This window comes from Rhyacophila brunnea, unplaced genomic scaffold (assembly GCF_057557595.1).
Source record: "Rhyacophila brunnea isolate RB1 unplaced genomic scaffold, BYU_Rbru_1.0 scaffold_15, whole genome shotgun sequence".
In the NCBI taxonomy this organism is placed as follows: Eukaryota; Metazoa; Arthropoda; class Insecta; order Trichoptera; family Rhyacophilidae; genus Rhyacophila; species Rhyacophila brunnea.
The window spans coordinates 1,463,130-1,491,079 of record NW_028232806.1 but is presented as its reverse complement, the minus strand read 5'-3'; the positions used below and the strand labels follow the sequence as shown (position 1 = coordinate 1,491,079).

The following is a 27,950-nucleotide window of genomic DNA, read 5'->3' as shown; positions in this document are numbered from 1 at the left end:
GGCTTTGTTCCTTAGGCAGAGTTAATGTCCTGATTTATGAGGTATAGTTCGCACCGTGAGTGTAAAACCAAGGCATCTACAAATTTTTCAATTTCGAGATTAAATGCAAAACAACTGCAAAAGTCGTGAACTTGATAATGTAAAAGTAAAGTAACTGAAAGAACATGCAATATAATGTAGATATAAATGAAATATTATGGTTTTTTTTAGAAACTCTGTTTCTCCTAACAAAACGAAGACTTCAAACCCTAATATATCCAAAATATATCTTTTGCAGGTGCCTTGGTTTTACACTCACGGTGCGAGTTGAACACTGGTTTTTAATTAATTGAAATTGTAGGCGAGAGTTAAACACTCTAATAAACCGAAGTATCATTTGTTTGCTGATTTGATTCTCTTATTAATTTCTGAGAATATGGGCCGAGATAATAGACATTGCCAAACAGCTGAAATGGAGACGCGGCGGTGCACATTGCTCGTCGTAAGGACGGCCGCTGGACAAATGCCGTCATCCAATGGTACCCAAGGGGCACGAAACGACCACAGGGTCGCCCTAAAAGCCGCTGGATTGACGAACTGATAAAGTTCGGCGGAAATACGTGGCAGCGAATGACACAGGACCGAAACTTGGGGAGGCCTTCATCCAGCAGTGGATTGACCCCGGCTGATTAATTTCTGACATTCATACAATAAGAATACACCCTTAAATACCAAATCTCAATATTAAAATGGTCACTTGAAGACTGTATAGTGCAATATGATGTGCCCTCCATGTGAACAAAATTGCTTACACGATGGCCTACTCTGGCTGCCATGTTGTTTTACTGTTAACCTGATGTATGCCACAAATCCGTGCACACAAGGCCGGCCATAGAAAATGAGCGCGTATGCATGCGGTACTTTATACTCACTACACTAGCCCCGGTCAGTTGTTTTAATTAAATTAATATATTGTACACAATATACCGCCATCTCTTGTATTCATGGTGACATTCTTAACCGATATACAAGTCTTTATGATATAATTTTTATATATTTCTGAATAATGATGTTTCTAAGGTTTTATTTTTTTATAGAAATTCGTGGCCCGCCGGGTACCACCTCCCGGCATTTAATGGGTTAAGACAGCGTTTTCCAAACTGGGAGGCGTGAACTGTCGCTGAGGGAGGCGTGAAAAATGTAGCCACAGATTTGCAGTTTGCAAGTCCACAGTTCATAAAACGGCTGCTAGTTATTAAACTACATAAAAAAACAGTCCTTAAAAAGCTAGGTTGTTTGCAAACCTGTCTGAAGATATGGAGACTAATTTTATTACACCTCACTTCTATACCATTGTAATATAAGTGCGCTAGCTATATCATAAAAAATTATATACAATGGTGAAATCATATTGAAGAGAAAGTTTGTTTAGGAATTATAACTTTATTGCTAATTTTGTCTATTTGGGTAAAATTGAGTGAATAAATCAATGCATACCCATTTAGTAGACAAAGAGCACTTTATGCTGATGAATCGCATGAAAAACAAATAATTTAAAAAATGAATATGTAGAAACCTTGTTTATTTTCTTAATGATGTTTTTTTTCTTCATTTTGTGTATTAGTACATTTAGATTTTTTTGAAAGGGAGGCGTAGTAACATAAAGTTTGGAAACCACTGGGTTAAGGTACTTTATTTAGATTGGTATTGCCTTAAATCATTTTATTTGCATGGCAATGAAGCACCTGTCAGTAAGGGGTTCCGATTCTGTCTGTTTGGTTCTGGTTAAATTTCCAGCTTTGTTTATAATTGCCGAAAATCTATAATATTTCTGTGAATTCTTTGGCGATACCCAATTTTATTATTATGGTTTGAAATAAAACTAAATATCATATATATATGAAAAATATAATTATTATAATATTAGGAATACTTTACAATAATATACACAAAAGATGTGGATCTCCATTCTTAATGAAAAATATAATATCAAAATTTATTGTCAATGAAAAACAGTATTAAGGTAACATTGTTATGAGATCTCACCAATCAAACGTGTATTGGCCATGCTTTGCTGCATACAATTAACAAGATATTATCATCACTTTCCCCAATATCAATTTAGGCGGAGGATCGCAACACTAAGTGACATCTGGTGACGATGTTACGAAACCTACAATTATATACAATTTACCGACCCAAGTGTTTAAATAACAAATAACTCTTACAACGCTCTGACGGCATTAGATATAATTAGCATTTTATTTAAATGTGGTAATTAAATATTAATTAACAGGTCCGCAGTGAATGAGTTAATCAATACATATTTTTTAATTATAAGTTAGATGATTTGAAACACCTAGAAACATACTGGTGCCTGGCAAGACCCGAAGAATGCCTACATTCTTAAACCATGTGCATTATTTGTTTGATTGAAAGGTACAATTTATAAAAATAAAAACAAGTTTTCAAAAAATATACTTCATATGGGGGGGGACTAAGAAATTGGAGAGTTGAATGTTTCTATGCAATTTTAAATATTCGATGGTTTAGTGTAAATATATTGTATGTCCAGTTTTGTATGTTTGGAGAAAATCGAATTTTAAGATTTGAGCATGAGAAATGGACATTTATTATGTATTTGAAAGATACAATACCTTCTCATATATCCTATTTGGATGTACAATATTTTTACAGCATGAAGATACGATGCTGACAAACGTTTTGTGAATGTTAACTCAATTTCCACAATATTAAGATTAAGATACATTTAAAATCTAAAACCATGATAAAAACACATCGTAATTCCGTCATTGTCATAGATGATAGCATTTCTAGGTTCATCAGTGTCGACTAAATATCATATAAATTGTGGAATTAATATTTGATTCTGAATTTATCTAAAATATCGTTAAATTGAAAGCTCGTTTTTTAATAAAAAAAAATATTTATTTTACTTTCTACTGCTTTTAGATACGTATTGATAACGTAAAACCAAGTAATTCTTCAGTAAATCGTATTCAATTGGATCTTTGGTAATTCTGTCACTAGATGTCACTAGTGTCGTAACACTCCACCATAATAATTATTATCAAATTAAAAACCACCTACTAAATTATGCAGTTTTATTTCAAATCGGTGTAAATCTTCGCTAAGCTAATTATTAACGATAAAAAATTTGCAAAATCTTCGATAGATGCCTATTATATGAGTTTGATCATTTTTGAAGGCATGGCCAAATCTCAACCTATGAAAACTCAATTTCAAAAGTACATTTTTTTCACACTTCTTAAACATTTATAATATATTAATATTATTTACGATTTAAAAATATATAGTTATTCTTACAAAATATATAATTATATATAGGTAATTAAAATCTATTATAAAACTATAATATATTATTATATCAATATAAATTCATCTTTCGCTTAGAAAACTAATGTTATTTCATATAGCTTGTACAATAGTAATTATAATTGTTAATAATTATATTTTTTATTGTATTTTATCAAATTTATATACTTAAATTAATAATTTGCATTCACACTTAATTCACAGCGATTAATATCCATTTCTAAATGAAATTATATAATATTGTTTTGTATAATTAAATGGTTAGACTGTTGACACATTTTCAACACTTAACACATAACTTAATGACTTAGTAATAAGTGTTAAACCAAGCGATCATAAAATGCAGCTGTTTTTTTCTTTCTTTTAAATACTAACAATGATCATTAGAGATAAACCAATTCGCATCGTTTATAATTATTAGATTCTCTGTCACTGACGACCTGCTGTCATGTGAGTGTATGACATAATTCAAATTTTCTCAAACTTACAACATGCTATGCCGTACCCCTTTAGGGACAGATTTTAATGGCATACCGTAGTTATGATAACGTATTAGTTGGCTCTCACATCTAAACTAGCCTCATCTACCGCACAGCCATAAATCAAACCTTCCAAGAACGTCGATCCGGTGTTGTATATAAAGACCGCGCATATCTAACCTTCGAAACGTATAGATATTTGGATGCGGTGATAGGCGAGCCTGTATAGGAATGACCAATTTGTAGGTGTTTGTATGCATCCTGACGGCTTCGACTCGCAGCCGAGAAGCATGCAACAGTTTTTTTCATACTAAACAGTCGCATTCGACCAATCTGCAGAGCTCCATTTGAGAACATGTGTTTTGTGAATAACGATGACGTCACATCTACATATTCGACATGTTGCAGGCGAGACGAGTTTTGATGTGAGAGCCAGCTTATGTGTCTTATGTAAATCGAAAACGTTCCTTTCAGGTGCAAGAAGTTTTTTTACAATCTACCAATAATCTCACAAAACGTTAAGATATTTTATTAGTAATTAATCTTAAATTAATAAGAATGTTACTTTCTCAAAACGTGTCAATTAATAATTATTATAGACATCTGAAATAATTCGTAACTGTCAATAAATCGTAAACTGAAAAATGTAAATTGTTTTTATTTCTTGACTGTTAATAAACCATAAACTGAGTTACATATTAATTAAGCTAGCCTTTTGAACTAGACGACAAGTGACATTACTGCATAGAGATGTAGTGCCTCGCTCAAAGAGGATATTATGCGGCCCGTCGGTTAGCTATAACCACATTTACTTTTTTAACGATTTTAACATATAGATGTGAACTGGTTTACCTCTAACTCGTACTAAAGATTCAATTCAATCGAATCAATTCATTTTGGATAACAATATTACAATATTGTTAATATTGCTACAGGAAATTAAATTTGTAATAAATAACACATCACCGAAAACAATAAAATAAATATATATCGTAAATAAAAATATTTTTTTTTGAGTGACTTTCTTCTGGTAACTGGCGACATTACAAATAATTATATTTTAATAATTAAATAGAGCAAAACGACAAATAATAAACATGGCACAAATAAATTTGAAAACTAATCTAAAAAAAAAAATAAACGAAAAATTAAATAATCAACATTTTAGCAAGTTTTAAAAAGCACCAGAAAAGCAATAATTATTAGAACCTGTAGATTTTTACTACAAGGTTTTGTTTTAATAGTACGTATACAATTTTTGTAACGGAAGTTCCATTTGGCACTGTAAAAATACAATCACTTCAGAATATTAATATGGCAGGTTTTTGGATACATATTATTATATAATGGCAATTTATTACAGAATAATATAATATTATAATCTATTTTATAAACTATCGGATTATGGTAACAAAATGACAATTATTAGTAATTATTAAAATAAATATATAAATGCACTAAAAGTAAAACCTCTTAACGGTGTAGGGAATACATATTAATTATTGTTTATTGTCTTTATCAGAGGTAGACTTTGCGGTTGCAATTAAAAACAAATTTTGAAATTCAATTAATATAGAAATTGCACAAAACTCTTGCATTGTTTGTGTATGGAATGCCGATTGGCGCACTTAGCAGCATTTTTGTCTAAAGACAGTTAGTGCAAGAACGTAGTGGTCACGCGGGGGCGGCGTCTTGCGAAACTCAAACGTATAACAGTGTGTAAAATGTTCGTAGACAGTGTCTTTTTTGGGGCATAATACACACAGTTATACGTTTGAGTTTCGCAAGACGCCACCGCGCCGCGCCCGCCAAATCACTACGGCCGAGCACTTAGAATTGAGATGGCGCACCAATACAACCTTCCATACCTACACTTAAATTACTAAAGTTTTACGACGAATATATAGATAGGTACTCAAAACTATTTGGGTAGGTAACATATAATATTTCTGTGATGTTCGGGTAAAATTCACAGGAAAATAAGCAGTTTATTAAATGTTTCGATTAGATGTAATGACACTTAAAAAATTACGTAAATATTAGTCAGCCAACTAACTTTTTTATTTAGTAAATTGGAATGGGTGAATCAACCAGTAATTTTATACTCAACGTGAAATTAGTTGTATGTTCTTCAAGCAGTATTTCAAAACTTACAGCCAGAAAGTTAATACCTGACTAGAGGCGTAGCTGTCACCCCTGCAGTGAAGCCGCGCGAGTACGCCGATGACGCTGTACTATTCGGAGCATTCAAAAGACAATTGACATGCTTATATAACAAATTGTCTTGTTCTGGTGGTTTGAAGATCAACGTTTCAGTGCAATAGCACATATCCTGGGTAAAACATTGAGTGTCGGCAGCTTTGTGCTAAGTGCACATCACGGGAGGTGGCACTTTGCAAAGAAACCCTGTTATATGAGGAATATTTAACTCGATGAGGAATGTCTAGGACTCACGACTGTATTAAGCCTCAGAATAACTGTATACTCACTTTCAAGGACAGATGCTTACGGTGGTACAATAAAGAGATAAAGCCTCTTGTCACATTGAATGTGAAGAAGCGACGTTGGACCTGACTCAACGACATGCTAAAGATGCCTCCAGAGCTTAAATCTGGCCTGCCCTTTTTAAGTCAACTGGATTGTGACACCCTACATACAGGGTTTATTCAGCAAGCTTCGAGACTGCCAAGTGACAAGGATTCTTAGAAGGACCGTGCGGACATAGGACTAAGAGAAGAATATTAACTGATGAAACATCGTTCGACCATGTCCGATCCTAATAGGATCATATGGGCCTCCACAGAGTGGAGGTTTGTATTGACATATTGTATTGACTTTTATCTAAAGGTAAAATATGCTTTCAATTAGTAATGAAAGTACATTTTTTACCAATGTGTAGTTTTACCGGAACACGACAGATTTATTTATTAATTATATATTTTTTAAGGTTTACTTTTAAAGTGCATTCATATAAATACATATCTTTAAAATTGATAAGCGTTTTTATTCAATAAACATTAACAGCTTTTTCACATTCGTAAAACACCTAACAACGATTCAACAAAATTAAAAATGACTGCAAAACGAGATAAATAAAGAAAAATCCATTACAATTAAGTTGAACAATAATGAATATCGTACCTACGTGGAATTTTCCGTAAGTTATTGTCATTTGACATTGAGGTATTAATTATTCTCAAGAGTAATATGGCATTAATTTTGACATAGATTAAACGTGAAAAATTATTGTTACAAATTATGAAAATCCCAAAGCAAATTAACAGGGATGGAATAATGAACGGAATTAGTATAATAGAAAATATACTAATAATAACATTATTAAGCTGTTATGACAATGTTTCATTAAAATAAACGGTAATTTGATCGTAATTATTACGATATCAGTTGTTATTATGAAACGTTTTCCATCCCCGCATATTAGACTTTACGAAAATTCACACAAAGACAAAATATTAGTTACGAATTAATAAATATGGCATTACATTATGGCTCTTGTAGCGGTTACAGTACTGTTTATCAATTCACATGCTATCGATAACAGCTTTCGTTTTGTATATTTTAAAATAAATATACTCACTGTAAAAATGACTATTCAGCATATTTGGCACAATACAATAATAATTTAATCCTTCGTAATTACAACTGAACGGGTTCAGCTGAACGGTTGAACATTTTTAATTGACACTTTGGAGAACTGAAAAGATAAATGTGTCCGCGGAAGTCGGTAAATTTTAGTTTGCACTTTTCGATTTGGTCATTTGATTCATCAATAGTTTACGAACACCGAAACATATCTACTATAATAATATATAAATATAAAGCAGATTATAAAGAACATTGCAATTGAACATTAGTCAATAATTATTCAATAAAAATTACAGAGTCAACATGACCCTTTGGCTGCACTGTTTTTCAAAATCCCAGCGAGAAATACTACCATTTACAATTATTGTCAATAACAAAAATATCATATTATTGATCATGTGGCATCGGACACTGAGCGTGCGGGAGACTAATAACAACAACTCGCGGTAGATTAAATTGAATAGAGGATTGTTTGGTTGCCTGAAAACTTAAGGCTAGATGAATCTACACTATCTGTTCACACATATGATGTTTTTATAATTTATCACATACGCAGTCTTTCTTTTCTCGAGTTCAAAAGCTTATGATACTCTCTCTAATGGTTTGGCAGCTCCCTCCCGGGAGTATAATTCCAAACGTTATACAGATTGAATATCTTCCAATAACCTAAGATTGTTTACACTTGATTACCATATTTCTTTATGTTTTGATTGTATTACCTATATTCAGAATATGACACAATAATATTAATAGGTATGTATGTCTTAATTGGAATTAAACACTAACGGCCTATTAAGCGTACGTAATTAATTGTATCATTTTAATGTCAATTAGATGTCTTAACACAACATACGTGCATATATGGATTTCCAATAAATAAATCATCTAACCTGCAAAAGTAATCATATAAAACTGGTTTGACAATGGCGCAGTACGAAGTTCCCAAAAAAAATTTACCTTTCGAAGCATTGTGACGTCAGTAATGATCGTGGTTAGCATTTCTCACTGGTATTATAAAAAATAATGATATATCGTTGTTTAGCATTTAAAGGGTAAAATACAGCCACATATGAATGTTATTTTCACGAATATTTATTTAAATAAAAACAAAAATGTGGTTCATATTTTAGGATCTTGGACAATTCGGCGCCACTGGCTGGAAACCAGGACCAACCGGACGACAGACACTTGGTCGCTGCACGGATGAATGAAATGTGCAGAAGAACTACACGTACATTACGATTTGAACCAGTAAATGAACAAGCGAGTCGAATGTAAATTACTACCTATAATAAAGAAAGGTTTATACCTGTAGTAAAGACTCAATACTGCTGTAGTTCAATGCAAGATTGGAATGTGAAAGCACACCATTGACATGAGTTTTTACAACAACCATAAACCTCACTTTATTATAGACATTAGACTTGCTTGTCTACTTGCTCGTTCAAATCATAATACACGCGTCTTTCATTCATTTGTTCGGCGCCCAAATATTAGTCGACCAGTTGTCCCGGCGTCCAGACGGCAGCGACGATTCGTCCCATTTCCATTTTTTTATATTATACGTGAATATATTCACAAGAGCTGCGATTTCTGTGTTGCTAGGTTCAAGCTAGAATAACATGAAAGAGAAGACTAAATTCGTTGAAAACATGAGTTGAATATCAATCAAAAAATGACTCAATAGAACTTCATATTTCTTGAGGGTATCTGTGTTAAATACTACAGTACATCATTCATTAAAATGGATAGCAATAATTGTCTATGGAATAATTGTGTTTAGATTACAGAAACTGTCTGTGTAATCTCATGAATTAATCAAAATGATGAATTCAGTTTGAATTACGAATTACTACGGTTTGGTTAATTTAAAAAAATATTTCTTTAACAGTGTCAGCTAACTAACCAATTAGAGATTGCAATTTAAGACATAATTTTTCATCCCAAGATAGGATTGGAAAAAACATTTTTTTTTTAATATGTATTGAATATGGCAAGTACACATATTGCTTTTCAATTTGTGTCGTCAGGGTATGGACCTAATAGGTTGAGCAAGTGGCTGACATCCATTTCTCGTAAAAAACAAAATCTGTTAATACAAACCTCTACTCTGTGGAGGCCCAACTTACGGCATGCTAATATCAGTTCAAAGTAGAGTATACTGACATACCACGCTTTTTTTAGCTTCCTTGAGCTGCCAATTGAAAAAAAATTCCGGAAATCAGATTCAAAACTTTTTTTAAAGCTTATGTGCGATGACAACCCTATATTACATATCATTTTATGGTACATCCGACTCCAACTATAGTATGTGTATAGCATACATACTGATTATATGGTTGGCATAATGTTAGAATAAACGAACATACTTAAATTGGAAATTTGATAAAAATTATTGTTTCTTCTGTTCACGAAAATATGTTATTTTTGACATGAATCGTGGAAAAACTTCTGAAAATTCACGATCAAGAAATCAAGCAGAATCCCGTCATTCAATTGCAATCCCCAACGGTATTAATATAGAGTGCAATAACATATATTTGTTTCGTAGGATCTTTCCAGTTCTCAATATTTTATAACGTTTACGAAAAAGACAACGACGTGACAGTGACAAAATCAATCACGTGACATTGACAAGACAATTACATGGCGTTAAACATTTGCCAAACGGCATCTAACGTCTAATAATACATTCAAACATCAAATTCACCTCCACTAGCACACAACGATGCGTTTTTACAAACTAAGTTAACTTCATTTTAAATATACAATAATATATTTATTTTTTTGTATATAAAAACTATACTTAGCGTTTAAGTAAATGAAAATACATAACACCGCATTCTTTATTTCAATTCGGCCACGACTTATGTCAGCGTACACATACATGGCTGCATAACCAAAGACGTTGAAGAAAATAAGAAAATCTTCTCTAAACGAAAAAATAAGTTCGAATGCTAATCGTAAATTGAATGCATAATTTAACATATTTTATAGGAGAGTTCCTTGAAATTCAAATATATCTATTTGATTATGTATTGAATAAGACTAGGAAAGTTGGCAAACTTTTAACTCAGAACACTCAAATATGAGTATCACAACAGTTTAGATTTTTTTTTTCTATGCCTGACGATATTACTATGGCAGTATCTGACTGGCCGCAGATTTTTTATGACACACGCTGAATGTAGAGAGAAGCTCTTACTACTATCGCTGTAATACCGATAATTTGTGGCTTAGTATTTCATAATTATTCAAACAATGTCAGTGTGTTTAATTTTTCAGGTTATGCAAATCAATCGACATTGGCTAGTAATTTGAGTTTAAAGTCGGACGAGATAACTTGCGAAATTTGTATGTGCGGCCTGTCGATCACGGCCTCATAGAGATAACACGCTGAAGGCATAGAACCGGTTAAAGACCCATAGAGTTTAGCTACCATTTCAAAAAAAAAATCGACAAAATCTACATTGAGAATTTTCCTAGTTTTGCTTCTAATTTTTTCCATTTCTCCTTGAAATTAACGCTTCATAAACCCTTTTGCCACAATGCTGATGGTAATTTTAATTACCAGTTCCATAATGTTACCGAAAATGTAATTTTTATATTGTAATAAATATTAGCTGTTTGTGCAGAATCATTTTTAATATCTACCTAATAAAAAATATACTATTTTTTTATTTTTACATTCAATATTTACTAAGCATTTGATTGGAAGAATTTCATTTTACGATATTACAATGGATTCTCGATCTGTCATTATGTTCAGTCGAAAAATTTATACAAAATTATCAAAAAATAATCGTGTTGATGGTTCCCCATATTCATCTTTTTCCCGCACTAATCGTTAATTTTTTTCATCTAAACTGGTTCTGACCCATATATTACATCGATGGATTAGTTGCACAGAACTCCGTTAATTCAAAAATCAACAGGATAAAGGTTTTTTTTGTTACAATTTAATTGAATTTTTTTTAATAAATCGATTTTATAATTTTTAGCAAATATTTCGAATTACGGCAAATTAAAAATAATCCTTTTTTGTATTATTGGGGTTTTACTGTACGTCCAAAAGTCTCGAACTTTATAGAAGAAAGTCATTTCTTCAACGTCTCCGTGTACGGCTGACAAAAGATCACCGCCGCGTTAAAAACAGCCAAGTTTTAAAATAAAATAGATGATAACCACAAACAATATATAAAAAAAACAAAAATATTAATAAAAAAAAATCATTAAGAAATCACTTGCTGCTATTTTTTTCCAAGAGGTCCATTCGCAGCTTGAGCTCTATTAAAAAAAGTTGCTTCTGAAGCGAGAAGATCTCGTCTTTCTGCTTCAGCTCCATCTGGAGTATCTTCATCTTCGCCTCATGCTCCCAGATGGCGTGCTGCCTTTTGGCCATGTAGAATAACTTCTCTTCCTCGGTTGGCAAAGCGCCATTCGAACAAAAATAACTGCCATGGGAATCATTATTGTTGTTACTATTAGGTAATGGTGCCGAGGCGTTACCTCTGTCCACCGTAGTATCGTGACCGATCCTTACTCCGGAATTATGCATTGCCGTAACGCCCCCTAAAGAAGAGCTGCACCCTTTACTGTTAATATTATAATTGCTACTGTGGTTATAGTTGTTCCCTTTGCTGTTGTGGTGGTGACAACCGGCCGCGAAATTAACGACCGTGTTGAACATCCCGTTGGTCTGAGTCTGGGGTGGGGGAGTCACGATGCATATGCTGGGCTCTAGGTGGCTGAGGTTCAAGGGCCCGTTGGAGTCCTGGGGCGACTCGCAGCGGGACGTGGAGGGTTTGGCGTCGCAGTGCGTCCGGAAGGCGGGCGACATGGACAGCGGCGAATGGTGGATGGAGACCTGCGGCTGCAGCAGGCTGATGGGCGTCGCGTGGAGGAGCTCGTCTTTGGAATCGTTGCCGTCGGAGATCGTGGACGCGTCGTCTAGCCGGTCGTTGGACATCTGGAATAAGCAAAATAGATATCAATGTGTTGATTAACAAACCAATAAGACTATAATATCAGTACCTAAGAACCAGTATGTCGCAAGTACGATTTTACAGAAAATGAAATAACTAAATTATTTATATAAAAAAATATGGTGCCAATTTATCTTTTACTCATAACAAAAAATTGTCCATAAACATCAAGTGGCTGAAAATTTTTTTTCTTGGACATACAAAGCAATGGCTCTCAAATACAGATAGATACATTGGAGGCATTGATATTATGAACATTTTGATGATTCATGAGGATTAAAAGACACTCAGTATCAGTCGTAACAGTCGTCTTAAAACTCAGTATGGTGCTCTGAGCATTTATAATGTGCCATGACTCGGGTGTGGCACTCTCAGCGTGATGAGAGGCTAGTTGGTGCGTTCTCTTATCTCCTCGTTACTCCTAAAGTCATACCACCACCGCACAGCCAGTATCCATCGCAAACATCTGTTCTCGAAGCTCAGTATATGGTTACTCTGAGCGTTCGTATGGTGGTAAACTGACCAATGTGATACTTCGCACATGGCACTACTGAAACCCACTTGAAATAATAATCACATAACCTCAAACTGTCAAGCTGGACCATCAGCTGTTTTGTACAAAAACCGACAACATGCACGCTGCTGCGTTTACTCGAATACAATTAGGTTATTTCAATTTTGCTTATCTTCTACTTTTGACGTCTTGGGTTGTTATGGTTTTTATAGCATGATGCTTGTTATGCAGTGCTACCAATTTTGGTAAGAAAATATGATTTTTCACCGAATCTACTAATATTGGTACCACTGTTTTACGGTGACTGGAAACTTGAGAGACCGCGGACTAGCATGTCGCGTCTCTTCGCGACCGTTTTGAAATCGAGAGATTCTAGTCTCGCCGTCAGCGAGCCCCGCCATTGAAATACATTAGCTAGACACTGGTTGGAATTTTAGTTTCAGTTGCTCCGTGGGAGGAGGGCCTAAAGCAGCATAGTCAGAATGCAATCATTGAAAATGCGACATTTGGTTCCCAAACAGTTTGTAGTCCCATTGAGTTGAATGTTGCTCCAGTCATTTATATTTGGATATCAATATCTCTTTGATGTGCTCTCCCAAGCATTTAAAGCTGTCGTCACAAAATCTTCTACGCATCGCTAATCAGGGTGAAATCTGGACCAGGGCAGGTGCTATCACAGAAAACATTGTCATGCAGCCTGTCGATTGTCTCTTAATTGCCCCCGATTGTATCTATAGTAGAAGATTTTTTCGAACGTCGAAGAATTGAACATAGTAACTTATTGATTATGTACTTACATTGACAGGAAGGTGCTCGTCATATGTGTTTAAAATCACAGAGGGCGGTAAGTCTCTTCGTTCATCTAAAAAAAAGTTCAGTTTATTGAAATACCAAGAAAAAAATTGTATGATATATAATATTAACAAGTCATGAGGCTATACCTTTAATGGTGATGTCTTGTGCAGGATGCACCGTCCACAGCATTCCATCCAAGAGATTGGTACCGCCGCTTTCCTCAGATCCTGGCTGCAACGTTTAAAAATTCACACTGTATTAATGACGTTATCAGTATCTCATATACGATCACACATCTATGACTCCAGTGACATCACCATTTGATTTCCTACATTCATAGTTCCGTAGACACCAAACTATGTCCAAAATAGCTGCGTTCTGCTAACACGGCAAAACGTGACATTCTGTATAATTATGATGTCTTGTCTGACTAAGCTAGACCTGCTCTCTGTAACAGCATGTTTGTGAAATGCAATTTAACCATGTCCATTCATTCCTACCATATCGTAATTTTCTATATAATTAAAGAAAGTATAAAATGACATTACAATTAATTTATGGATTGACGGAAAGGTATGAAGAAGTATGGTGTCGGATAGGAAACACAAATGAGTATGACATATCTCTGAAAATGTAAATTTTTATAAGAATATATATGCTCGATTCAAATTGAAGAAATTTCGGGAGTGGATAAAAAAATCAACAAACAAAAATGTTGACATTAACCATGTCCGCCCTCAGATGGAGCATATGGACACCACACGGCACCCGTCGCTATCGCTCGCAAGTCTTCTTGCATTATCCTAAATAATATACACTCTGTGGACACTGTAAACAGAAACAAATTATATGCCGCCATGAGGGAGCTAAACATATGACACAAAGTCGTGAATATGGTCAAATTAAGCATGTAAAGGGTTGAATCAAGTGTGCGGGTCAAAATACATTAGCATCACCTCTACTTACAACAAACGGTCTTAGACAGGGGGATGCACTTGCCTGCCTACTATTTAACGTGAAAAGATTAACCGTGATGCAAATAAGAAGCCAATGGCATTATACTCTATAAATCACCACAACTATTGGCATATGCCGACGATGTTGATGTCATTGGCAAGTCCTTAGAAGCCTTCAAAGGGGATTTACTTCCGTAGTCAGCTGCTGCAAAGATAGGCCTCCGGATAAACGAAATTAAAACAAAATACATGCCAGTTCTCCACAGTGCAACAGATGATAATAAGACCTTTATCGTTGGCAGTGATGCTTTTCAAAAATTGTGGATTCATTTGTTTATCTAGGGTCCCTTGTCACAAACACTAATAACACGAGCGATAAAATAAAACACCGGATCACCCTTGCCAACAGGTGCTATTTTAGTCTCCAAAAGCTTCTAAAGAACAAAGCACTCTCAAGGAAAACCAAAACAACCTTATATAAAACTCTCATGCGCCCGTTATTAACATATGGATCAGAATGCTGGGCACTCAGCAAACAGGATAGAGAAATATATCTTTGAGAGGAGGTTTTGAGAAGAATCTTTGGCGCTGTTTAAGACAGTGGCATTTGGAAGTAAAGGTATAATGAGGAGCTGAGCACGCAAAAAGATCACGTGGTATATGAAAATGCAGAGACTGTGCTGGATCGGCCACGTGCATAGAATGCCGGAGGATATACCGGCAAAGCAGGCTATGTATGTAACCTCCCTGTACCAAGAGAAGACCTGGACCTGGCCGAAATTGACATGGCTGGACTGCGCCACGAGAGATTTCAAAATGCTCGGTCAAAACAACTGGAGTGTGTCAGCACTGGATCATAATTTATGTGCTGTTATAAGTATCAAATGGCTTTCTAAAAAATATTCCAACGGGCAAGTCAACCTCATGATATCCACTGATCTTTTTGTATTGAAAGATTTTCCAAGAGATTTCACAGGTTCCTTACGCAATGACAAAAAAAAATTAAAAGGGCCATGTTGCAAACATACGATCCCTCTGATGATTTGGTTTCTTGGAAACTCGAGAGCTTGCCGACGTTATTTGTAGTGTTGCAAGTAAAATTGATCTTTGTGAGCAGTGTATACCTCTATGTAACGCGTCTTGCATTTTTTTTTGAAGTTCTCGTACCACATTTTGATCTGGGCGGGTGTGCGGGGACATTCGGCCTTGCATCTCTTGTTCACCTCTATGCAGATCTGCGACCAAACCATCTGCAAAATCAAATATAACCACATCAACAACAAAATCACAGAACAGATTAATAAGATAGAAATGTGAAGGCCAGTTGCCCTAGATCTAGATTTTGAAGCCGGGCTGTTTTCATTATTTTATGACCCAACCCAAATGATCATCATGAGTGGGAATTCATTATATCGCAATTGATTGTTAATAATATTATTTTTGTCCCGCACTTATTTTGACATGTGCCCGGTGACAGGAATAGTCATAATTACTGGAATCATGTCCATATGAACAGAATATTTGACAGTGATCAATAAATTTAAGTCTCTCATAATAAGTGCAGAGGGGCAAAGCAGGTTAAAGTGGGTTTGGGTCGAAACCCCGAAGGCCGAAATCCCGAATGCTGAAATCCCGAATGGCCGAAATCCCGAATGGCCGGAATCCCAAAGGCCGAAATCCCGAAAAATACAAACAGTAATAATTCTCAAGAACTACCAACTTAAAAGCAAAAAATACTACTTTTTATAAAAGAAAATGCAACAAAAAAAAATATATCGAGTTTTTTTCGAGTTGGTAGTTGTTGAGAATTATTACTTACTGTTTATATTTTTTTATTTTTCGGGATTTCGGCATTCGGAATTCCGGCCATTTGGGATTTCGGCTTTCGGGATTTCAGCCATTCGGGATTTCAGCATTCGGAATTTCGGCCTTCGGGATTTCGTCCGGCACCCGGTTAAGGTATGTAGATTCGTTTTTACAACGCGGAATAAAATGAATGTTATTTTTTCCGGTTAAAGTATGTAGATTCGTTTTTACAACGCGGAATAAAATGAATGTTATTTTTTCTTTTTAATAAAGTATTTTCATATTTTAAATTGTTTTGTTTTCCCAATTCCCTGTTGATTGTGAAATTTCACTTTTCGTGATCATGTCCAAAACGTATCCCCCTCAATCAACGGAGGTGGCATCGGATTCAGATATTTTATTTTTCAACTACACATTAATTGAGCGTAGTTATGCACAAAGCAGCCGAGCCACACAAACTCCAAACAGAGATAGAAGTACTTTTATGTAAATTGTGTTTTTTTAAATCAGCAAAGCCTCTGTATACTGTTTATACTTTTTGAATGATAGATATTTTATATATATATGATTTTGTATAACTTTTGAAGAGATAAAAGCATATAATCTATGAAATTTTGGTGTTTTAGCAGTCCAGGGTGTTTTGTGTAAAACGATTTTTTTTGGAATGTTCATTCTGCAGAATGCAGCCATCTCTTATTTTTGTAAGAAAAGTCTTTATTTTTGATTATTTTCTTTAAAAATTGCCTTCTAAGTTACTAAATTATTATGGGAATTGCAAAATTCTGAAAATAATTCGAAAAAGTTGTAAATTATACATCAATATTTAGCTGCCTGGCACTATTTTTTATATGAAAAATCTGTATATTATATTATATATAATAAAATGAAAACATATAATGTAATTGAGAAAATAATGTTTATTAATTGAATGTAGAAAAACACACCTTACAGTCACGATTTTAAAAATTAGGTAAGTACATAATATTATCATTTGGCTGCTTTTTGCAGAACGAATATGGCATATTTTTAGAACGCATTTATATGACATTTTTGTATGATAGCAGCTTGGTTGCTTTACGCAAATCGAAAATGTCATATTCTGAGATTTGCAAAATCTTTAAAACGCATTTATATGACATTTTTGTATGACAGCAGCTTGGCTGATTTGTGCAGAACGTAAAACAAACGTGTGAGATTATGGAAATCACAATAACTCATTTTTTTCAAAATTGTGGCTTGGCTGCTTTGTGCATAACTACGCTCAATTTATGTTACATTTTAATTTGAGGAATTTATTCTTCGTACATGAGCTTGGTAAAATGAGATCATGACGGTACCTGTTTGCTCCGGTTAGTGGCGTTGTTGGAGCGTCCCTGTCGGAGCACCTCCCTGTGCTGGCTGATCAGCTCCAGCACGGTTCTCTTCTCCAGCTCCGTGAAGTTCTTTGACCGCTCCTTGTTTTTGCGAGTGCGCACCGAGTTCCTTGTCGACATCTTGACCGCTTCACCCACCACTTGTGCCACTGCAAGAGACGATAATTTATTCAATATGGATTATGTAAGTCAAACTTTTGCAGTACATTACTAAATGACTATTTAACATTCACCATGACTCTGAAAATAATTTAATTAAGTACCTACGAGAATTGATGAAAAGTCCTGACAACTCGCGATACCCAAATACTGTCTAGAACTTCCAGACAAGACAGGCTCATACGCCATTGAAACTATTTTTTGTCAAGCAAAATAAGCAATGAATTTTTTGACTAACTACAGTACTCTCTCAGTAATCCGCCACCCCAAGTGTCCAATTAGTGAAAGCAACGGATTATAGTGCATACATACAAAATACGGTAAAAATTAAAACAGGTATTTCGTAAAAATAGTTTTTTTGAGAAATTTGTACTAGCAAATTACGGTTTTATTTATAATCAAAATCAAGTACCTATTTACTAAATTATACATATTTATAAACTAAGTTTATTAAATAAATATTAAACAATAAATCACTTGACACAAGCAGTTGTTCAGTGAGGCAGATTTTCTTGCATGGCTTAGGATTACTGACTTTCCCTATGACCAAAGCTTCATTTTGTGTGTCCTGGTTGCATTGGAGCATGGCATAATAATTATTGTGATGCGGTCCTTGGGCACTTTCCTCCCTGGTACATTACTTTCTTCGCGATGAACGTACGTTTTATGAAGGAGAAGTTTCCAAAATAAACCCGTCTCATCTGCGTTGTATACTTGTATGTGGCGGACTACTGAATTTGACAATCTAATACCGGCGAATTATAGAGCTTGATTTTGTGCTTTCAACTAGTAAAAATAACAGCGGATTATAGTAGTCGTCGGCTAATCGAGCGGCGGATTACTGAGAGCGTACTGTATTGAGTTTTGTCAATTCAGTTATGATGAAATCAGCCGCACAATGATCAAAACAGTATCGCGAAAGAATATCGTTCAAGTCTTCGATTTTCTTCCGGCTTCCCGAATGTCATTTTCTATGTCATGCATGACTCGTCCATCCTGTGTACACAACCCAGTCATGTAAATGGCTTAATTTAATAGACTGTACACTGTGCGGGCCCCCTTACAAAGTGTACAACTCATAATTGTATCTTCACCCAAACTGTGTCATTGATGTGTCCGAAGATACCACGCAACATGCTCCCCTCAAATGAGCCCATCATGCTTTTAGTCAAGCAACAGGCCTCCGAGCCACACATGACATCAACTGATCTTATTAGAGTTTTGCACAAGATGCATAGATGTACTGTCCAACAAGATCTTCTTGGCTACGTGTTAAAACTGTGAACTAACAAGCTCCTCCCATTTTTAACCGCACTTCGATTGAAGCGCCTTTTGGTTAGCGTCGAGGTGACCACGTGTTAAAACTGTGAACTAACAAGCTCCTACTACTTTAACCGCAATAGCGACTTACGGTTATTGCCTAGATCTTCTTGTCGAACAGTAGTATCTTCATCAAACCGAAGCGACATTTGTTACCTAGCACAATTCTTCTTTTAATTTCAATTTCTAGACTTTCGACATCGACAGATTACCCGAACCAATTTGTTACCCGTTGCTATGTATGTAATGGTATAGAATTATTATTTTTTTAATATAGTCATCGTTTACCTTCGTCCAACCGGCACGATTCGCCATTGTCAGACATTCGAGAAAAACCAATAAAACTGATAACTACATTATAGACTCGACACGATCACTTGAGAAGTCTTTTGTTTTAGTTTAAGTCTGCAATAAACCGTTATGAGGATATATCTGTAGCCTGAAACAGCCGTCAACTCATATCAACATTAAAAAAAACACATAATTCACACGAGTTGTGTATCATTCATATGAAGTAACTGATATTGTTTCTAAAAATATTCGAATTGAGTTATCTATATTTTCAATTCTGTGACTAATAACTAAAGGTATGCAGTTTGAAATAAAAAAAAACGAATAAGTAGATAAAAAAATAGATTGAACATAAACGTATTTAACTTTGTACCAGATTATAATATTTTATAGAACAGTGATTCTCAAACAGTGTACCAAGAGTGACTAGGAAACGTGCCGCAGGATTTCATTCCATTTCCTCCATAAATTATGTAAGTTTTCATCTAGAGAGGGCTGTAAGAGAAGCTCTCAAAGCAGAAGACAGAGCCGTCCTAAACGGATCCCACAAAGTATTAGACTATGCGGATGATCTGGTGGTGCTCGGGGGAAAAAGAAACACATAAAAACAATATTTTCACTCTGAAAATCGGAATGGCAACTGAGCGATCTTATTATTTGTGGATTTTATCAACTTAACCATGCTTCATGCTCTTGCAAAATAATTTCAAATGCAATAACAAAAATAACATATAATTAGAGTAGACCTAACATCTTTGGTTACCTATATTATAAAATAAATATATTATAAAATAACCTATATTATAAAATAAGATCAAAAAAAGTCACCATTTTTTTCCAACATACAAAATATAAATTTTTCTATTGCTTGATATTCACCCACACTAAAAACGTAGTGGAATCGCCACGCGCCGCGCGGCTTAAGCGGTGGACTATAACGCCGTGGGTCCCAGGTCCGAATCCTGGGTCTGGCAAGTACACATATTGTTTTTCAATTTGTGTGTGTCAGGGTATGGACCTAATAGGTTGAGCAAGTGGCTGACATCCATTTCTCGTAAAAAACAAAAAATCTGTCAATACAAACCTCTACTCTGTGGAGGCCCATATGATCCTGTTAGGATCGGACATGGTCGAAAGAAGAAATACAAAAAAGTCATACGACATCCTCTAGTTATAGTTCAAACTCATTGATCTGGTTATATTTACAAGTTATTTCAACCATATTCATAGGGCGGAGGGAGATTATATGAACAGATTTTGGTTTTTACGAGAAATGGATGTTAGCCACTTGCTCAACCTATTAGGTCCATATTCTGGGTCCAAACACACATCGAAAGACAGCATGCGAATTTATTCCAGAATTCGAACACGGGACCCATGACATTACAGGCCGACGTATTGTCGCTCGGCCATCGTGATAATTTAGAACTGATATGTAATTTGAAAAGTGTGCCGTGACATGAGTAATGTTGGGAATCACTGTTATTGTTGATTAAATAAAATAATATGTGTCAGTACATCACTTCAATTTTCCAGGAAGCAGTTTAATAATATGATGAAAACGATAGTAAAACCAGAAGTATTTTGATAACAGAATATTTAATATATATAATGTATAATTTAATTAACTATTGATCACTTTCCAAACTCACATCACTATCTGATATTGGAATGGAGATAGATAGAAAAAAATGTGAATGAATTAGCTGATAACATCACAATATTGTATATACATACATATTTGCAGGGGAATATTCGAGTTAACTCCACACTGATAAAATATTACTGAGAAATATGTAATCATAATGACTTAAATACTTCACTAAATCCGTATCTGTTATATCGCAAAATGCTTTCAACGTTAATTTATTTAGCTTCTCCATCTTCTTCTCTCGGTCCATGTCAGCTCTTTAGTTAGGCCATCCGCGCACGCAGAAACTAAAATCTGACGAACTGGTTTGTGATGGAACTCATACACTGGCCAGTGACTGATGCTCAACACACGGCGCTACTGAAACCTAATAATCTCATAACTTCAAACTGTCAAACCCATTGTCTTTCTACTTCATTCTAAGCTTTTCTGTAATATGTTTACGGGAATCTTCTGGCAGCCAGAAGTATTTCTCAAAATCTGTCACATACTTTAAATTAAAAATCGGTTCGCCCATCTTTAACTTTTGATGTCTTGGCTTGTTATTTCTTGTTCAGTTCAGTTCAGTGCTACCAATATTGGTAAGAAAATATGATTCTTCACCGAATCTACTGATATTGGTACCACTGTTTTATGGGTGACTGGAAACTGGGAGTCTAGCATATTGTGTCTCTTTGGTTTCGGTTGCGAACGTTTTGAAACTGGAAGAATCCAGTCTTGCGAGCGTCAGCGAGCCACCATTGAAATACATTAGCTAGATACTGGAATTTCAGTTTCGAATTTTTAGAGTATTCACGTAAGCAGGTGTCCTTAAAGTATGAGACATTAAGCAGCCTACAAGAATCTGAATCGAAATAACTGAGGCGTCTATTTAAAAAAAATGGTAAGTCATACAAAGGGTAAAATCTAACAAAAAAGATGTACATACAAGGCCTGAATAAAAACTAACCATAAATTCGAGTGAGAAAGCATTCGCTTATATTCTCCGCAATATGCATTAGAGTAAAATAGAATTTCTATGGCTGAATTAAATATTTTTTGTACACGTCACCGGTAAATACTGGTTTAAATAACTTCATTCATTCAAAAACTGCGAACAAATTGCTAAAATTTATTGTTTTTGTGTTAAGGCTATACCTCAGTTGAGGCATGGTCTAAAAAGATCGTGGCTAGACGATGCGCGGATTGCGGGTCGCGGATGCAAATGACGCATGCCGACCGAAATATAATTTGTCATATGAATTCAACATGCGTCCATTTAATGTTCTGTTTATTGTTCTATTAGTAACAATAATAATATATTCATTGAGATGTGTTCTTTTTCAAGTAAATGGGTAACGTTTTTAGTCATCTTTACACGATTTAAAAATTAATATCCCTGTCGCCACCACGAAACAAATTGACGTATTCACACCTCGATGTTCGTTCTCCGAATGCCAGTGAGTCCAAAATTTCGTCGCGCCTATAGTTGAAAATTATTTGCCGTTTCACTGATGTATCGTCTTAAATATAAAGTTATGTACCTAGTCGTAATTATTTTTAGTTTATCTAGTAGAAAATATGGTTAACTATGATGTGTTTAAATTTGGTAGCCGTACTGAGAAGCAACATGATGGTAGACGTTTCATAGTTATGTTAATAATAATAAAATTGAGGTTCCACTGTGTTCTATATTATTACTCTGAGTGTACATATTATGTGTAATTTCACACAACATGTAGGTATGTCCAAAATGTCGATTGCAGGACGGATTTTGGTCGATCGCATTCTAACGGTGCTTTTTTTTGCTTAGGTAAAAAGATTAACTGTCAAATCGAGCAATGATACCACTGCGCTCACTTTTCGACATTTATCATAAGTATAGTCTGGCAAATCATCATGAATATAGTCACATTTGAACAACGCTGCCAAATTATATAAATTTACTTTTAAAATCAGTCATCGATTAGCGGAACTTATAGACACCATTTTACCGCAAAATTGCATTCATCGATGAGACTAATTTTTCGCTTAACGAAGCGAAATTGCCACATATGGAGTGAAACCAATCCAGAAGAGACCCTACAGACTAAATTACATCCACAAAAATGCACATTTTGGTGCGGTTTACACGCTGGTGGCCTTATTTCTTCAAAAATGAGGACGGAGATCACGTTACGGTCAATGGAGATTGTTACTGGACCATGATTAATGATTTTTTTCTTTGAAAATATAGATGACATTGATTCGGAAGGGATGTGGTTTCAACAGGATGGTGCGATGTACCATACGGTGACAGCAACTATCGACTTATTGAAATCAAAATTTGACGATACGTTGATCTATTTGTAAAATATCTAAAATTATGCCATTAAATCATAAATAGAAGAATATTTTTTATCTATTATAGTGTGATTATTTATTATATTATTCGACCATGTCCGATCCTAATAAGATCATATGGGCCTCCACAGAGTAGAGGCTTGTTTTTACGGCAAATCCTGTCAGCCACTTGCTCAACATATTAGGTCCATACTCTGACTCATACACAAATTGAAAAACAATATGTGTACTTGTCAGACCCAGGATTCGAACCTGGGACTCACAACGTTATAGGCCGAGGATTAAGCCGCGCGGTCATCGTAGGTAAATAGTGTGATTAGGCAGGTTTAATCGAATTTTAAAAACCATCTACAATACTTTGTATTCTTAGTTCAATAAAAACAAATAAATATGACAAAGTTTATTGTGCACTATTTGTATCGGATCTCCACACTTCGCCACTACTATATGCTACGGTTCAGAGATGTAGACATTAAGCCTGGCCGCGCACTAGGCAGCCATGATAAGCCAACAATATTTGGGTGCCTAGTGCGTTCACGTGAATACGTTTTAATACAATTACGAAGATCATGTTGGCTGTCTAGTGCACAGCCAGCCTAACTGTTGATGATTTCCAGAAGCTCCACGTATTTGACCGCAGAATCTTGCGAAAGATCTTTGGCCTCATCTGGCAATGTTGGCACAGTCATGAACTTTATAAAGCCTGTTGATGAGCCAACAATCGTCAGGTGATTCAAAACACAATGAACGTGATGGGCCAACCACGTTTAGTCAGTGACGTCCCTAGACAAAATGCTGCCCTATTTTTTAATAAAGTATTTTTTATCATCCCTTCATGACTCCAATATCTAAGAAATATGTTGTATGGATACATTACTAACAAAATATAATTACCACTAAATCTAATTTTATTTAAATGCCATCTCTGCTTCAATAGACAATATTGCGAGTCCACGGTTTCAGATACATTTAAAAATACACATGACAACTTCCAAAACTCGCAAGTGACTGGCGAAAATATTTTTGGATAAATTTTAAATTAGGTAAGTATGTACCTACCTATAATTCAAATATACTTCGCAAATCTGCACGTGTTATTGCTGGTCATCAAGGACGTGACGTCCAAGGACAACGGAAGTAAACTAGACATCGCGAACCCGACAAAATAATTACAGTTCTGTTAAACCTTTTATGTTAATTACATTTTGTTTCCAACCAGTGAACTGATTTTTTTAACGGAAAGCTATTTCTAGATATACCTAATGATTCTCCTCGATTTGCCGCGCCCAGGCGACACTCAATCTGCCTACCCCACGGGACGTCACTGCGTTTAATGAAACTAAAGGAAAACGGAATGCGAGAGAAATTTGTGAGCAGTAGGAGTGATGGAGAGCGGAGGACCAGACAGAGGAATGGAGTCCAAGATCCACCCCGGGCTGTGCCAATAGACAAAAAGAAGTGGAAATACTGTTTAACTATTAAACAGCTTAATAATTTATCTTAGTGAAAGGTACATAATATTATTATTGTGTTCTATATTAATATAATTTCTCAGAAGACGCATTTACTGTTATGCAGTTTACAAATAAACAAAAGATAACCATCATATTGAAGGAACAATATTTTATTTAGAAAAACAATCAAGGAACGGTCTATTTCTGGAGTCAGCAAATTGCAGCTCGCGAGTTAGATATGGCTCTTTCCTATGCACACACAACTCCACAAAAATATTGAATTTGGAAATAAAACAAAGACTATACTTATTTCCAAAATGTAGTGAAAAAAATTCGTCGTTTATCATTTCAATTTAGTTATTTTAAAATACAAGAGAATTTTTAATCGCAATTGATTTTTTCTGCATTCGATATTAACACGAGCGCTGTTCGAATGCAATTGATGTTCTTAACGAGGATCGTCAAAGATCAAAGACAGTTTCCTTTGCCAGATTTTAGTTTTGCTCAAATGCACGAAACCATGACATGCACAATTGTTCGACTCATTTCTAGGAAGACGAACGTCAAGTGCGACTAACGCGAGCACGCAAGTGAAATTATGCGTCGAGCGGGATCACTATATCCGTCCCGTTCTATTGCGTGCAGTATACGAAAAGAAGATTCGTATTTTAGTGTTTATCAATGACCACATGTGTGCCGGGTCCTCCACATTTCTTAGTCTTTGACATGTTTCAACTTGCAAGAAACATTGTCAGTACAGTCTCATAGTAGTCCTTATTGTGAAAACATCACAATTCTTACAATATTTTTTAAACGGTAAAAGTCTTCAACCCCCCCGACCCCTACCCCCCCACCCACGATGGACTCGTGGCTTAAGCGCCGGTCTATAGTGTCGAGGGTCCCGGGTTCGAATCCTGGGTCTGGCAAAGTACACATATTGTTTTTCAATTTGTGTATTACCTAATAGGTTGAGCAAGTGGCTGACATCCATTTCTCGTAAAAAAAAATCTGTTAATACAAACCTCCCCTCTGTGGAGGCCCATATGATCCTATTAGGATCGGACATGGTCGAAAGAAGAAGAAAAGTCTTCCTGCCAAAAAGCAGTGTTTTTTACTTAAAATATTTATAATACAAAACTAATAATAAGTTTTCGTAATAAATAGCTACAGGTGTGTTCAGTGTATGTAACAAACAATTCAAGTGAACAATACGCTTAAAAATTATTTGTTGCATCACCCCATTTTTCAGGGTGAAAAGAAACACATTTTTTATAAATGTTTATTTTGCATAAAAGTGTTTATATTGAACAAAAACAACCCCACATACAAATATTTAGATTTAATATAGATATAAAAAAAAAATCTGCAAGTTTAGTACCTATTTAATATATCTTATCAACGAATACTTTTTTCTTTATTTCCTATTTTTTTTATTAACTTAAGTACTTCAAAAATTATCGTTAGTAGTGTTATGTAAAATCACTGAAATTAATAAATACCTAAAAATATAAGTTTTAATGAAAAATTGTATTTGTGTGTTTATGGGGGGGGAGGGGTGTAAATTTACCGCAACGGGTGACACCAACTCTAGTTACGCCACTGCTCAGATGCATTGACGATCCGCACACACGATAGAAAAATTAGAGGGAACATTGATGACGTGCATGATTTGACTACAAAATATAAATTATTATACCTAAGTAATAAGACATTAATTATAAAGATTCAAATTTTTTTAATAAAACATTAAATAATATTTAAATTATCTGCTTATTTAGGTAGGTAGGTAGTTCCCAAAGCAAAACAAAATTTGAGATTTGATTTTACCCAACATGGGAATAAATTTAGGACAATGATTACACATCTATTTATTCTATGGCATATCAATGATTTGAAAATGGAATTCGATTTAGGTAAAAATCGTAAAAACAAAATCATTCGATGACATGTTTATTTAATTTGTCAATTGAAAAAATAATTTTCATAAAAATATTAATTTGATTTTAATTTTCGTGAATATATGCGATATTTTTTTGGGTGGTGGGTTATGATGTACCTACATGCGTATTAAGATAAAAAAAATGTAATTAGTCAGTATCAAGATAAAAATATCCAAAAACAAAAGATATTCAAAATTGCGATTTTTTCGATAACTATGCAAAAAAGATAAGCCACGGCATAAACGTCAGTTAGGTAAGAAGACGCACTTAAAAATAAGTATGACGGTCAAAACAACTATTCGGTTAACTGTGTGACGGTGGCTTGTTAAAATCAAACAAAACAATAACATTTCGCCGCAAAACACATTGATAATTGACTGACAACAGAAATCAGCAATCCTCTATTTCGACGCATGATAATGTAAATTTACACAATGTATGTACGTGGGGGAAAATCGCCCAGTTAAAAGGTTAACAGAATCAAATTGGTTGGTTATCACCACAATAACTGGATGTCAACTTTCCGTATGCAATTTTTGAAGTTGGGAATTTTTATTTACCTGCATTAATGCTCTTATAGGTGAAATGGCTATCCTAGATTAGTTTTCACTTCACTTCTGCATGTTTCACGGGAAAACTGGGCCGCGATCGCCGATTTTCAAAAGTGCAACCCAATACAAAACATGAACGAGAAACTGTCAAATGTTGTAAAAATCATAGACAATAGATTGATGAGCAAATTCGCAGGTGGTGGGAGAAACTCATTTCGTCATTTAAATATCTACAGATGGCAACAACATTGTACAATTCAATTTAATTGAAATCCTACACACATAAAAAAACTAAAGTCAATATTTTCAAGCACACCGTTTAATTTGTTGATTTACTGTACAATAATAAAGTCAACATTTATCTGAACGCTTTTACTATTATAATAAGAAATATCTTAAAATGACGTTTCAT

The 27,950-nt window shown here is 34.8% G+C and overlaps 1 protein-coding gene across 1 annotated transcript; it reads right to left on the bottom strand.

The window, feature by feature from the left end:
* Positions 1-10,541: 10,541 nt before the first annotated feature.
* On the bottom strand, positions 10,542-27,709 carry LOC147074759 (uncharacterized). The gene is made up of 6 exons (XM_085942596.1): positions 27,548-27,709; positions 17,815-17,999; positions 15,796-15,921; positions 13,862-13,946; positions 13,718-13,782; positions 10,542-12,390 (listed from the first exon to the last, which is right to left on the bottom strand). The coding sequence occupies exons 2-6, from the start codon at positions 17,968-17,970 to the stop codon at positions 11,662-11,664; spliced, it is 1,161 nt and encodes a 386-aa protein (XP_085798722.1). The 5' UTR covers positions 17,971-17,999; positions 27,548-27,709; the 3' UTR covers positions 10,542-11,661.
* Positions 27,710-27,950: the final 241 nt, after the last annotated feature.